At 32.6% G+C, this 15365-nt stretch overlaps 2 protein-coding genes across 7 annotated transcripts; one reads left to right on the forward strand and one right to left on the reverse strand.

Moving 5' to 3' along the window:
• Nucleotides 1-481: 481 nt before the first annotated feature.
• Nucleotides 482-15346, reverse strand: LOC140675133 (A-type potassium channel modulatory protein KCNIP2). 5 transcript variants are annotated; one of them, XM_072909237.1, is made up of 8 exons: nucleotides 9241-9508; nucleotides 8785-9001; nucleotides 7212-7648; nucleotides 6964-7062; nucleotides 3333-3557; nucleotides 2827-2897; nucleotides 2459-2677; nucleotides 482-2072 (listed from the first exon to the last, which is right to left on the reverse strand). In XM_072909237.1, the coding sequence occupies exons 3-8, from the start codon at nucleotides 7237-7239 to the stop codon at nucleotides 1962-1964; spliced, it is 753 nt and encodes a 250-aa protein (XP_072765338.1). In that variant the 5' UTR covers nucleotides 7240-7648; nucleotides 8785-9001; nucleotides 9241-9508; the 3' UTR covers nucleotides 482-1961. The 5 variants fall into 5 exon arrangements, with proteins under 5 accessions (XP_072765338.1, XP_072765337.1, XP_072765339.1 ...); XM_072909236.1 differs by having other exon boundaries at nucleotides 9191-9508; XM_072909238.1 differs by lacking the exon at nucleotides 6964-7062 and having other exon boundaries at nucleotides 9191-9508.
• LOC140675125 (uncharacterized) lies at nucleotides 9586-13437 on the forward strand. Of its 2 annotated transcripts, none has more exons than XM_072909211.1 (4): nucleotides 9586-9878; nucleotides 10699-10932; nucleotides 11104-12265; nucleotides 12566-13437. In XM_072909211.1, the coding sequence occupies exons 1-4, from the start codon at nucleotides 9627-9629 to the stop codon at nucleotides 13069-13071; spliced, it is 2154 nt and encodes a 717-aa protein (XP_072765312.1). In that variant the 5' UTR covers nucleotides 9586-9626; the 3' UTR covers nucleotides 13072-13437. The 2 variants fall into 2 exon arrangements, with proteins under 2 accessions (XP_072765312.1, XP_072765313.1); XM_072909212.1 differs by having other exon boundaries at nucleotides 9587-9878; nucleotides 11122-12265.
• Nucleotides 15347-15365: the final 19 nt, after the last annotated feature.

Below are 15365 nucleotides of genomic sequence, written 5' to 3' on the forward strand. Positions count from 1 at the left end.
TATGTAATTCATATATGTTAACTGATGATACATGCAATTTTAATGCTGTTTTATATTTTATATCTTTTATAATTTACAATAAACAAGAAACGTGTGATGTTCGAGGTACAAAGGTAAATTTATTTTCAAGTATGCATGTGTAAGAGTACATGCATCTTTAACAAAGATTATATATATATATATATATATATATATATATATATATATATATATATATATATATGTATATGTACACACTACACGCTAATCTCAATAAACTCGCGAAGGGTGTATTTTGCGCTCATAAACGCTGGAAAATTCGCGATATATATGCGAACGAGAATAAACTTTACGAAATATTCTTAACAAAGTCAATATAGTTCATTTCTGTGTATAGAGAGATCAAATTTTAAATCTCAACAATTTAAGAACAAGTGTAATAATAATAATGGTAATGGTATCGATACACGTTTTATCTGCCACGAAGATTATACGATAAAGAGAATTGTATAAAAAATCCTTCTTCTTTAGAATTCAAAAATAAAAACCTTGAAACCAAAGAATTAAATAATTAGGAATTTCTCCTGACCTGATTTAAGCAAGCATTCCAGAAATTTAAGTTTCGCGTTTAGATTGCGTATAAAAGTCCAATGCAAGATTGTAATAATCGAAGGATTTAAAATTTAAATAATTGCAAAATGAAAAATAATATTAAGATAAATAATTGGAAAAAAATTGCATTTATCACTGACATCACGCATGGCAGACAATGAGTTTTTCATCTTAAGTCTAATAATAATTCTATATACTGTATTAATATTAGAATAACATTATGTATAATAATAAGGTACAGGATAATCACATGAGGCATTGACCAGGTGATAATAGAACAATATTGGTTTCCTTCACTTGGTCCAAGAAGAGTATCGTTTCGTCGATACCTAAAAAAGTCCAAATTTGGCATTCACAATAATACATTAAGATTGAAAGATTAAATTTGGAAATCTTAAAGAGATAGGGCAGACTTACGCCCAAAAGATCAATTAATTAATGTATATACATATCATATACTATTGAAGATCCAGAAGCTGTAAAAAATTTCAATATTTTGTGATATTATAATAATCTTATAAAAAAAAGTAAATTCAAATGTCTATAATTGTAATATATTCTATGAAATTGATGAAAAATTCAAAAAGTTTAAAATTGATCCTTGATTTTGATAAATTATAAACTCGTCATTTTTGACAGATAAAATTTATATCCATTGCTCTCATTTTACTTATTTTTCTGCAAGAAAACTGAGTATTTCGAACAATTTACTCTTTGTATCATGATTGATTATATATATAATAATATTTAACAATTTTGTAATAATATATAAATATAATATATATAAATTTAATATATAACTTCTTCTTTTTTTCAAATTTCCAAAGCTGTAGAGCTTTAAGAAATTTTAAAGGCGACTTAAATTGTCGGTTCTTTTCAAATCTATCATTGAGTGAGTGACGTACTGGAAGTGTTATATATGAAAGACTGGGTAGATGTGTGTAAACCGGATACGTACATATTTACAAAAGACACGTGCGAATGGATTCTTCAGCGTCTTTTCTTAAAGACATGTCTCAAACAATAGCACTCTGACTTCTGACTCTGATTGCATTTGATTTTCTCTAACAAACGACACCTTGAATTATTGCATTTTACATTATGTCTTTAATTTATAAATTCACGATTCGCGAAGAAATTTGATTCTTATTTCTCCTTTCATAAAAGATTCCTTAAACGCTCTCAATTGATTTTCATTTTTCGTTTGCACAATCATTTATAATTATTGATAATTTGCGTAGCGAATTATTCACGTAAAGAGAGACGGGTCAATCGATGGGAAGATTCACGGTACTTTGCGTGCCTCATAATCATTGCTCAAAGCGTAATTGATAATCTGATACTGAAATTTCCGATAATAAATTGAGATTTCATAATACGGTGTCCAGAGTGTCGAGACTTCTCAATAGTTGCTCGTCCTTGGAACACCATTGCACCAGCTCTTCGATGGTCACCACGCCGTCCTTATTTGCGTCCATTAACTAAAAATAAGACGTTATTAATTACAACTAATCATTAATAATTAACAATATTAGTAATTATCATGAATTAATGTAAAATTATACTAATTATAAGTATTAATATACGATTGAAAATTATAAAATAAAGAATCTAATTTTTAAAATAAAATTTTACTATATATAATAATAGATATTTAAAAGAAATTTTTTATTCTCAGAATAAATGATAAAATGTATATGATTTCGAAAGTTTTCAAGATTAAAAAAATATATGTTATAATACAAATTCCTGTCTGACATTTAAATATTTTATTTCATTTTTAATTATTTTTAATTCAGATTTTTTGAATATCTTAATCATAATTTTTTGAATATCATATACAAAGGAATGTCATATTAATATTTACATGGAAAATACGATCGACATGTTCGCGAGCGGCCACATGCGGCTCGAGGATTTGTGGCTGTGTGTAACGACCTAGCATCTCGTAAATAGATCCCACGACGTCTAACATTTCTTCTTTACTTATCAGACCATCGCCGTCCAGATCGTATAGCCCGAACACCCACTGTAGCTTCTCTTCCACTGATCCTCTTGACACCTTCGACAGTATAGTGAGGAATTCCTATTCGAAAAGTTTAAAATTTAGATTAAAACTGTGTCTTTCGAAAAACTGAGACGGTATATATTTGATAAGAGTTTAGAGGATTTGAAATTGTGGAAACATGAGTCTCTAAAGCGTTTATCCCTTTCCCCTATTTCGATATCGCTTACCTCGAAGCTTATTTTGCCCGATGGTTTCCTCTTCATGGTGTTGAAAACGTAGTGAGCATATTGACTTGCGTCTAAAACATATGATTATAGAAGAGTGATAATAATAATACAAAAAAGTCTATAATTTCTTCTCAACATAGAAGTCATTTAAAAAAGTTAAAAGATTTACGAGAAACCAAAAAATTAAAAATTTATTTAAAATCATATATAAAAAAATATTTACCATCTATATAGTTTTTAATTCAACCATCAATGGAACTCTGCTATTTCAAAAGATTCACGTAATTTTTTTTAATTTAGGGAATAAAAACGAAATTTAATTTAAAGAATAAAAAATATTCCCATATTTTTTTCGAAAGATATATACTATTAAAATTCTATTTTACATTTTATTGTAATAAGATCACTTTATTTTCTGTATAATTAAAAATTTGCGAATGTGATAAAGTAACACTTGTATTTATCAGTGTTAGCAGCATCAGCAACCATTGTTATCCCTTCATTACCTCCCTGCGGAAAGAACTGTGAAAAGATCTGCTTGAAGGCATCCTCGTCGACCAGACCGGACGGGCACTCTTGCTTGAAGCCGCGGTAGATCAACTGGATCTCCTTCCGCGAAAACCTGGTAGTAGCCGCGAGAGTGGCGAGCTCCTCCGGCTTGTGTCGGCCGCCAAGGGCTACGGCGCCCCCGGAGCTCCCTAAAACGTCCCCGAGTCCTTCAAGTTCTCCTTCTGCAAGTTCGCAAACCTTTCACTCCTAAGACTGCGTCGCGTCTTCGAGATGCTCCCTCTCGCACCCTCCCTCTTGTCAAAGTGCGCGGGGAGAAAGCGCGAACCTTTGCTCGAAGGACTCCCGCAACTCCCCGTCGCACGTGACGAGGAAGGGCGATTCTATTTATTTCTTCTTTTCTACTTGAGTGAGAAAAATATAGAAGGGATCTTTTCTTATCTTTTTTTCTTTTTTTCAAGAAAACCATCGTGATCCTAACATCTCTGAAAAAAGGGTAGCTCTACTCTAGGGGACCTACATAGTGCACAGACTTGCAGACGGAGAGAAATCGTGAGAAGCGAGAGACAACAGGGGTGAAGGAAATTCGCGGAAGTGGTCACATTATACGAGGTCGCTCGTTTTTTTTATAATAATTAAAAGAATCTATACACTTTTTAATTTTGTTAAAAAGATAGATTAAAAATTAACATTTTATATAATCCAAATTTAGGAAAAAGATAAAATAATTTCGTAATGTTATCATTAATATTTTAATTAACTTCATAAAATTTCATAAATAATTTAACATTTTTAATTTAATTGTATTTAATTAAATTTGTAAAATTATTTTTTAACGAACGACCTTGTCTCTGCAGTGCGAATCGTTGAAGAAGTTGAGAAAGATTGTAAAAGAGCTCGAAGAAGAAGATTGCAAAATTACATTTTGCAAGTGCTCGGTGAATATTTTACTTTATAAAATTTAATCAAAGATAGTTAAGTGTATGTTTTTAATTTTAGATGTAATATAAGTGCGTATTTCCACAATTGCTAAAGAGAAAACTTTTTAAAAATATTTAAGATATAAGTATTTGAGTATTAAAGATATTTTATAAAAGTAATACAAACAATTATGTATATATATATATATATATATATATATATATAACAATTTTACAGATGCAAACTATAAAAACTATACTCTTGATTTTTATAAAAATCTTCATGGCAATGTTAATTAACGAGCTAATTAACTACCGTGTTCATTGCTACACTACTAACTCAAACAATAATGAAAGTTTACTATCAAAGAGTTTAATAGAATTTTAATAGAGAACTATAAACTTTTAAGCTGATTAATGATACTCTACAATAATATAAAGGTTAAATCATCTAATTTGACGATTTTAAATAAAATACTTGTTATATGAAAAAAAATTGTTTAAACAAAAGTTGCATGCTATGAAGGGAGACATATGTATAGGACAATAGTTATTTTTTGTTACCTTTTTTATCGAAATATAAAGATCACTTTTGGTTTTTTAGAATGACAATTTTTTTTACATAAATCGATTTCTCGCAGTAATATTCTGCGTAAAAAGTTATAAGGGTAGAACAGCCAAAAATTGAATCATTCACGAGATATTTCATTGTTTATACAAAATTGTATGTAAAATTAAAGTATGAAATATCTTATAAAGTATTCAATTTTTGGTCCATTCTACTATTTACGCAGATACTGCAAGAAATTGATTTATGTAAAAAAAATTAGAGTCGTTCTGTTTAAAAAAACCGAAAGTGACCTTTATATCTCGATAAAAGTGCAAGATAGCAAAAAATAACTGTTGTACAATGTCTCCCTTTATACCATAAAACTTTTGTTTAAACAATTTTTTTCACATAACAAGTATTTTACGATTTATTTAAAGTCGTCAAGTTAGGTGACTGACCTTTTATATACGATAGAAGAAATTTAAAAATATCTATAAAAACAGAAAATAATATAAAGGTGAAATCTAAAAGTACAAACAAGTCTGGACATTCAAGTGTTAAAAGATCTACAAACTCAAGAGTTGAGAACTCTCTAAACTCTAGATTTTAAAAATTATAAATTGTATAAAAGCAGGCTAGCCTATTCAGTAATATGAAAAATCGAAAGATTCAAGAAAAATATAGACGAAAATTTGCATCACAAATTTATGTTCCCTAATGATTAATGATCACATATCAAGAATCACTTTCTTCTCTTTATGATAAAGATCATATGTCATGAATCACTTTTTCCCTCTAAAGCTAAAGGGTTACGACGTTTCGATCATTCTTTACGCATGCTACGACCATTAGCTCTGGTCCCGGGTATCCGGGGTTGCTATGGTAACGTTGCAGCTCCTATCCCGCAGCAGCTTCCTGATCACCCCTTCTTTTTGTGGAAGCTGCGCGTGAATACTTGCAAAGATACGCGAAAGATTTTGCTGCCAAAATAAATTCCTCAAAGCACAGATTTTCTATAAAAACAAAATAATCACTAATACATTTGTAAATATATTACTATTATTTATATAACAAGCAAAAAGTTAGATAAAAAGAATATAAAATTATATATTTTCTAATTTCCTAATTATAATATTTAATAATACTTATAATACTTTTATTAATATTATAATACTTTATAATATTTAATAATTTCATTTTTTTCTAATTTCTCGATATTATTTTGCTTTATATTGTGTAAATACTATATATACTATTATACTATCATTTTAAACTTGCAAAATAATGCAGAAATGCAAAAGAATTTAAGAATCTAAAAATGTAGAGAAAGAGAAAGAGATTAGAAATATCTCTTTCTTTCTCTGGATCTCTTTTAAGAAACAAAAATCGAAGACTCTAACAATCTAAAAATCCTAAATTCTATAATATTTTTAAAAAATGTTTTAAAAAAGGAAGATTTAAATTATATATATATATATATATATATATATATATATAATTTGAATATAGGAAAATTTTAGTTTCAGAAAGTATGTAAATAGATACAGAAGAGGTGATAGCTAATTGAAGCTAAAAAACTTAAAAATCTAAAAATCTCGAGAAAGCTATAAAAATTCATAGATCCAAGGGTTATTTAAAATATTTGCTGTAAAGAATCTATAAAATAGTGTTGAAGAATTAAAAGTTCAGATTTTGGTTTCAGAATGTGTGTGTGGAAATATATATGTATATATATGTATATATACGATATCGCTGTAGAGAGATAAATACATCGATTAGTCAAAGGGGATGAAAGAGAAGCGGACAATTTCACGAATTTCGAAAGCCAGAGGGTATTTAAACGTCCCAAAATCGATAGCAACAAGATCTGAAAGATTAGGGAAAGTGTGGTATCCAAGCATATCACCCGAGAAGGCATCCAAAGACTCGTACCAAGTCGAAAGATATGACCTTTGACACATTAACAGTCCTGGTGCGACAAGGGTTGGACTCAGACCTACGCAAAAATTATCATTCACAGAACACCGGATTACTATGTACACACAGACAAGACACAGACAGATAAACAGATCCGGCAACCCGTGTCTATAGGGCGAAAGAGGGGGAGGGGGGGAAAAGTGTAAAAGAAGAGAAAAGAGGACCCATCACTGATCATCGCACCTTGGTGCTGCATTCGGCAGTTATCACCCCCGGCTGTCGCTCCACTTGTCAACGACGCTCTCCGCTGAGTAGTCGATCGACTGGTCCAAGTATCAATGGCTGTGCAAACGTTGTACAAACGTTGAGTATATATCGAACGGCCACGCACAAATACGAGGCGAGTAAGTAAAAAGGAGGAAGAGCTCGATCTCGTTCAGCAGCCTTTTCTCTTTTTCTTTTTTACTGTCGTTCTCGCCTTCTAGACTTACTTTTATCGCGACTCTTCCGCGCCTTCATCAGCCAGCCGCACAACACTTCCTGCTCGGCCTGCCCTTGATATATTGGTGGCGAGACGGGTTTATCGGGTTTTGATTTCACCACCACTTATCTGCGCGACGCATTCCGAGACACGCTTCCCGACGAGGAACTTGGCTCACGCACGGAAAACGGGATGAGAGGGCGAGAATGAATCACAACGCAGTTGCGGATGCTGCGCAAGAGATACGCCGTTGGCTGCTGTTATTGCTACTTGCTACTTGCTACTGCTGCTGCTGCTGCTGCTACTGGTGGCTGCGGACGCGTCGATGTCACACTGAAGCATCGGAAGGTTCTTGGGAAAGCGTGTCGCATGTCATTTTCTCAGCGCGCAAGTGCGACGATCTTCGACAGTTTACGACGGTGACGGTTCAATGAAAACTTGGAGTCACTTGGAACGAAAAGTTTATGAGTTACTTCAAATGTTATTATCGAATAATCAATATTACTTTTAAAACATTTTTTTTTTAATTTCGAAAAATTTATATTTTAATAAAAAATTGTAAATAAAAGTATGTATAAATTTTCCAGTTTTTATCAATAACAAAAATTTACATACATTTAGCTAATAAGTTAGACATTGAAAGGATAAAAATTAAATCTGAAAAGGCTTTGAATTAACAAAAGACACAATTAATTCCCTCTCATCTTGATTATAGAAAGTTAAAAAATATTAATTTATTTCACTTTTCTTGAAACTTCAGTTACTTATTAGACATAAAAGAAGTTTCCAAAAATTTTTTAATTTCTGATTTTTAATGAGAAAATCTAGTAAGAAAAGAGTAGACGTAAAAAAATTAAAACTATTATTAAAATTAAAATTGTCGTGGAGAAAGCAGTTAACAACTATGAAAGTCTTGAAAGCTTTAAAAATAAAAGTAGTATTAAAACTCTTGAAAGCTTTTTTCAAAGTTACAGAAAAGCCCCGAACGTTAAAAGCTTTCAAGAAGTAGTGAACATTGTATGCATCTCACGAAACAGGACTGCAGAATACAACGTCGTTGTTAACTACTTTATTTAAATTTTGCGTATTAATGCGTCTTTCCACTATTATTGAAGAACTTGTCGCGAAACGTCAATGCAGTTAACAAGTTGGAACATTTTACCTGTTAATTATTCCATCCCTTAAAATTAACAAATTTAATTTAGCTATTAAATTATTGATTTTTGCAAAAAAAATAAGTTTTATATTTTTTCGAAATTTATGGATTTTCTAAAATGCGTTTGAAATGTCTAAGCAAGCAATATGTTCCTTTCTGAATATTTGGTATTTCACATTCTCTAAGGAGAAGGTAAATCGACGAAGTAAAATAGATCAATTCGCATCGGATTTCTACAAAAATAGCAGAGAGTTATTAATTCAAAACATTTTCGCCTTTACGTCACATATCAGAGCATAAAACGTCGATATCACCGGAATTTGTAATTAGTACGATGAAAAGTTTCGATGTCTCGATTAGAAACAAATCTCCATGATGTAAACGTATTTATATAATTAATAATAAATATATACATATTTAAATTTACCTTTTTATAAATTTTTTATAAATAAAATAAATAACTTCTGCGTCGAGTCGGTTAAATCCATTTGTGCTTATCATGCCTATATTTTCTTCATTTCTCAGACGTACCGTAAACTTCCGTCACACAGTGTATGTGATACGTTTCAATCTTGAACTTGCGTAAATTTTTTATGAGTACTCGACTGAAAGTTCGTCACTTTTTCCATGTAAACAAACGCGACCTGCAAGTCGATATGCAAAGTGACACGTGTGAGAACTAGAATTCACTTGCGACGCAGTTTGTCGAGACACGTTGCAAATAATAATAGTTAAGTCGTCATATATAATATTTATCATATATAATACATTCTATTTTAATCTATTTCTCACTAAAAACTTTATGGAAACAAAATAATCACAATAAAACTCACCAGCTAAAATAATGATCGAGTTTAAATTTTTTTCTCGCGTACATACGTACCATAAATATAATCGTTATAAACTTTACATATAAAATTACCACGAAAGAGCTTGAAATTGATAGAGAAAAGTAAGTAGCAATCATCACCGTCACATATATCATACGAAATTTATGATCATGGTGTACATCGATAAATTTCACAGACAATGACGATAGAGAGAGAAATGACAGAAAATTTAAACGCGACAATTACTACTCGAAGTCAAATTTATACCTTCGTACTAGCTCTATTACCTTTTCTAAATTACTATTCTAGAGGTATTTTCATAATCGGGATTGGTCCGTTTTTCTTGCGCGATGATTGAAGTAAATTTACCAAGTTGTCTCGATCAATAATATTTTGATTTCACGAACCAATCGATCAGTAGGTCCACCGATTGGTCCGGATGGCAGCATCTGATCGTGCAAATTTAATAGAGTCGCGGTCCCTCTCTGAGAACGACACTTTACGGCGTTTCGCGCTAAAAGTTAGTCGGCTCAAATTCGAAATCCGTTTGGTTCGGGTGAGCGACGAAGCAGACGAAATTCCGCCATACAACAGCATCGGCAGCATGAACGTCGGCGATGATATCACCCAACTGTCCTACAAAGAGCTGCAGGCCCTGGCCCTGAGGTACCATATACCGGGTAACGTCAAGGTGAGCTGTCATCGTCATGACGGCGATGACGCCGTCCCGGACGGCGCTGTTCCTCTTCCTCGTTCGTTTTAATTCTATCATCTTGAGCCTGTCATCTTCCGCATGCCCCGGAAGCAAGATTAAATCAAATTTTCCATCGTGATCCGATTGTAATTCAAGGAGTTTTTGACATCTTTAACGAAACTGAAATGCGGTAATCGAAAATTACCAAATCTCAGTCTAATTATGATTAAAATTAATTAAAGATGTTACCGGCAATTCTAACCAAGATCTTAATTACTCTTCAAATTGTCCATGTAATGTCAGAATCGTTCTTGTCATCGGAAGAGATTGGGCTAATCGCGATTAACGGATATATTCGATCCGTAAAACCGGTTGAACGCTATTGTTCATCTCCATTTACTTGTTCCAACAATGGACATGAATAATCGATGTAAAAAGGTTGCTTACATTTGGCAAATGGTTAAACAATTTTTTTTTCCCTTTGTATAGCTTCACGATATAAGAAGGTATGCGAAATTCTAACCAAGTTTAATTACATTCACAAATTTTAGCCTTCGCATTCTCAAAATATCAATTATCAGATTTTCAATGTCGACGAACAATATTTTCCATTTTCGATCCTCTCGAGGACTTTATTCTTTTATTATTCGTAAATTGTCAAGAACATATGTCATGCGTAAATTTCTCGTATACGTAAAATTTTTCAAAGTTTATACTTTTCAAGAATTTCTAGGTAAAAAAATTTACTTCATTTTTATGTGCTTTCATTTTTCATGAGCATTCGATATTTTTGCTTTATCAAAATTCTTCATTGCAGAAAAAAGCGTTAATCAAAGTCCTGCAAGCCGCCAAAAACGGAAATGAAGCGGAATTCAGCCAACTGCTACAAGAACTGAGAAAGAGTCGTAAGAGGAAGACGAGGAAATCGAAAGATTCCAGACTCGGAATAACATCGACGCCGTTGCATAGTCCAGACTATATGATGGCCGATGATGACTATTATTGCCAACAACAGCAACAGCAGCCTCAGCAACAGCCGCCTTATCAGTGGGTGAGCTGCTATAAATTTCTATTTTGTAATTCAATCATGTCAATATAAAGTTTGTCGTGTAGATCATATTCCTATTTTTTTTTCTTTTATAAAAGAGTTAACAAATACATTGCATTATCATATGCTTTCACGACGTAACGATCGTGCGGCGATGATTGACTTCGGACAAAGTGCTTCCCATTTTTACAGATCGGTGCCGAGGAGGAGATCGTGAGTAAGGACGACGATGCCAAGATCCCGCACTATGAGGAGTTCAAGCAATTCTTGCTCAAGAGAATTCAACGGGAGTTTCAAGCGTGCGACAACAATAACAACCAGGTGCAAGATTTGAGTATCGTGGACTTGCGGACCACCCCGATGTCGCCCAATCTGCAAACAGTTCCTCTCAATGAATCAAGTTATTCTAAAGCGAATTTGATCAATCACATAGATCCTTTGGCGATCTCGTCGAACGACAGACCGAACTACGAAGTATTGAAGGAACCCGAAAGCGGCTCGCAAGGTTCATTCCTGCTGAAGAGGATGCTGCAGGCACCAGTGGGTGCCAATTTGGGCGAGATCGCCAGCTCGCTTTTCTGGGCCAGTAACCTGCTAGATAATTCCGATACCCTGACAGCCGAATCGGAGAATAACGAGAACGAGGATCAGCTTGAGACCAACGCCAATGAATATTATAGCCTGTTGAAAAACACCAGAGGCGAGTTTCTGCTGAACGAGGCAAATCTGATGTCTCAGCAGATTCCGCATTTGCAGGGCGCAATGACCAGCGATGATCAGTACAGGTTTCCCGGTGACATAGACAATCGGCCGAATCCCTACCAGAACTGGACAATCACCAGTGTTATGGAGATGCCTGATACTGACCTCCAGTCTTCCAAAGTATATCACGCAATCTACTACAACAACACAGATCCCACCGTAACTACCGCAAATGCAGAAAATAATCTACCTTATCAGTATCAGACTGATACCGCCTATAATAATGGCAGCCAAAACTTTTTCAATTTTGAGGCGCAGGCGGCCAATTATGTGACTGGTACGGACGTGATAGTTAACGATCCCAACGATATTTATTATCTACAAAATTTCGGCAAACACAATGGAGAGATAGGAACAGGTTATTTCCGCAACGTGGACACTTTTGAACAAAACAATCAGCAAAATACTTACGCGAACGATCAGCAATATCAGTACCATTATCCTCGATTTACTCAAGAAACAAACAATACATTAAATGAGAGACTGGATCAGCAACAAAACAATGTTGTGACAGGAATGGGAAATGGTGTTAATCATGAAATTGATGCAGCTAATATGCAGAGACCGGTGAATGGTGCGCGTTTGTTCTATTAATTTTTCTTACTATTATAAATAAATAAATAACATAAATACAAAAAAAAGATGGATATAAAAAATAAATATAAAAAATAAAAAATAAATTTTTACACATATATAAATTTTCAACCATGTGTTTAAAAAAAATATTAAGGAAAAAAATACATTTTCATGTAAAATATTTCGTAAAAATATTTTTTTTCATCAATCATTTTTCATAAATAATAATTTCTCAAAAAGAGATTCTATTTTTCGATTCTTTCCTGGTGTTTTAATTAAATGATATTTCGTCAATCAGGAACGATAGAGTCATTCTGGCCGAAATGGACCGCCAAAACCAACAATAATCTGGAGAACATCCTGAACTACCACGTGTCCAAGCAAGTGGATTACTCCAAGTTGAGTCAAACATCCTGCGTTTACTGCTACGTGGCCCCGATCGTCTCGCAGCGATCTGCCTTGACGAATAATGGTCGCTGTTCGGTCGAACGAAGATACACAGCCGAGCAACGGCAACACTCCTTCTCGCCCTATTGGATGTTGTACAATGATGCATCGCAAGGTATGCGAATGACGAATATATCTAGCGATTCATTCGCGCAACATGACACGACGACGATGCACACGACTACCATTCCCAGTAACGATATTCTGAAGGAGATCGTCGGCGACATTCCCGAGGCTCCCATCAATGACGTGTGGATGAATCAATACGAGTCGTCGTCCATCGGCGATGACATGATCGTTCCAATCTCGGATTCACTCTTCTGCAATGACATTTCAAGTGTGCCGACGAAAACGTAAGACTCGCTCAAAGTATTTATGACAGTAAATAGATTAAATGTTTATAATTAGAACGAATAACGTTCTCTATAAGTCACAGAATGACAATAAACGACTGTTTCTCCGGAATCATCAAGATTCTTTCATACTACAGGGAAGGATCTCTGAATCATTATTATTCCGACTTGGAATTGGGACAACCAAAGTCCCATTCTCCTTTCATCTTCGCGAACCGCATAATGACACTTAAGTAATTATTTTACGAGAGATTATTTTAGCACGAAAGTCATTAACGCGCTCTTCCGTGTTTCGGTATTACTTCCAGTGAGTGACACATGCATTTATTTTCTCGGCTTTAAACGAGAACGATATTCGAACATAGATTAATAGCAAACAGAGAAGTGGAAGCTGAGAACATTTGGGAGATAGATAACCAACCTATCTCTGAACGTATATTTTTTTCATCTTCGAATCATTGACAATACTTTATTATAGAACAAAATACGTTTTAGGATTTTATATCTTAAAGTAAAAAAGAAGAAGAACAAATGTGTTCCGTAAATCTGAGATAGATAAAATATACTTATATTAATTATTACTTGAAATATCATTTACGCAAAGTTGTGATATCTCGCGATATGAAAAAGATTAAAAATTTTTTCATGTTAAAAAGATCTTTCTCTTTCAACATTAGGATTTTTATATTATATATAGAATGTAAAATATATATATATATATATATATATATATATATATATATATATATATATATATATGTTACATTCTATATATGATATAAAAAATAGCAAGCTAAGTAAATAATGAGGAAAGTGAAAAGAATATATAGATAAAATAATTAATAAATCAAGAATAGAAGATTCTTATATATACCTTTATAATCAAAATATGCAGCGAAATATATATTGTATATTAGAATATATTAGAATATTGTATATTAATATATAATAAACAGGATATATATTATATATTAATATATAATAAACAATAAGGATATATTGTATATTAATATATAATAAACAAATAAAGTTCATGCATAAAAAATCTACTAAGCGTGCGTCAAATTTACATTTACAGATTCAATAATTATAAAATATATGAACAAATCAATTAGCAAAAATTGGCGATAAAAATTTAATCTTAAAAATTTGTTGCAAGTTCGACTTTAAAAAAAACTAGAGACACGATATTAATCCGATGCTAAACTTTTTCCGACTCACCCGATGTGGAGTCAGGCTGAAATTGCGAACGGATGTAGTTCTTCAGCTTCACAGAAATCGATTGCTTCCTCCGTCCTCCATACGCTCTGATTTCGCTGTCCATACTGCCCGAATGTTTCTTCCGATCCGAAGATCTTCCCGGTGTCACGTGTACACTGTACATTTCCGTTAATGTTGCTGATTTGTATATAATAGATGAAGTCTGTCGATCCTTCAGGAAAATAATTATATCTCATTAATCAAATAGATAACATTTTAGTCAAAAAGTTTGCCTTTAAAAACTTTAGTTACTTAATCTTATGAAAATCTTAAAAAATAAATAGAAAAAGAATTGGAAAAGTTTTGAATCAAGCATAAATATAAGAAAATTTAGGAATTCATAATTTTACAATATGAATCTTTATCGATTGTTCTTATTCTTTTTTAAAAGATGGATTCATAATACAAAATATTATTTGTACGGTGCTTTACAGTATTAATTTTCATAAAAATTTCATTTTAATTCACTTATATCGCAAGATGCGAAGCACTTTGGGTTTAGTATGTTGCGCTTTTCTTTATATTGTAAGATGTTTTGTTAAAATTCAAACAAATTTTATATGTCTCTAAAAATAAAAATAAGTTTCTTCTTGCTTCAAGAGTCGAGAAAATGAAATCAGTGGTACGAGTCGGCGCGTCGTTCGCGAAAGACTGCGCTTGAAATGCGTTAAAGAGAAGAAGGTAAATGCAGCAGCAGTCGTCTGTATGTATATGCATATACATGCCAAGATATGCATATACATGCTGAAATATACAACCGGATTGCATTCGAGTCGCGCGCTTTTAATGAGGTGCTCTGTAACACGCGGTACTAATTATACGACGAACTTCAAATCCTTTTCTTATACTTTTCTGTTATAAGAATATGAAAGCTTGATTAATTACACTGTATTTTAATTAATCATGCTCTCAATTTAGTACAAAACATTATTTTGTACAAACAATAAAAATTATTATGTAATCTGAGTATTAGTTTGTAGATAAGTTTCTGTAATAAAATTTGTTCACGATTTCAACTGTATTCCGCATAGATATATT

The sequence above is a fragment of the Anoplolepis gracilipes genome, chromosome 17 (genome assembly GCF_047496725.1).
Source record: "Anoplolepis gracilipes chromosome 17, ASM4749672v1, whole genome shotgun sequence".
Lineage (NCBI taxonomy): Eukaryota > Metazoa > Arthropoda > Insecta > Hymenoptera > Formicidae > Anoplolepis > Anoplolepis gracilipes.

What these genes read in the sequence shown, in the direction of transcription:
- LOC140675133 (XM_072909234.1), bottom strand. An exon ending in ACAGTTCTTTCCGCAGGGAG is followed by an intron (nt 2,898 to 3,332) that starts GTAATGAAGGGA and finishes CATATGTTTTAG; the next exon opens with ACGCAAGTCAATATGCTCAC. An exon ending in CGGGCAAAATAAGCTTCGAG is followed by an intron (nt 2,678 to 2,826) that starts GTAAGCGATATC and finishes CTTTTCGAATAG; the next exon opens with GAATTCCTCACTATACTGTC.
- LOC140675125 (XM_072909211.1), top strand. Translation starts at nt 9,627, where the DNA reads ATGGCAGCATCTGATCGTGCAAATTTAATAGAGTCGCGGTCCCTCTCT. An exon ending in ATATACCGGGTAACGTCAAG is followed by an intron (nt 9,879 to 10,698) that starts GTGAGCTGTCAT and finishes TCTTCATTGCAG; the next exon opens with AAAAAAGCGTTAATCAAAGT. An exon ending in TATGCAGAGACCGGTGAATG is followed by an intron (nt 12,266 to 12,565) that starts GTGCGCGTTTGT and finishes TTCGTCAATCAG; the next exon opens with GAACGATAGAGTCATTCTGG.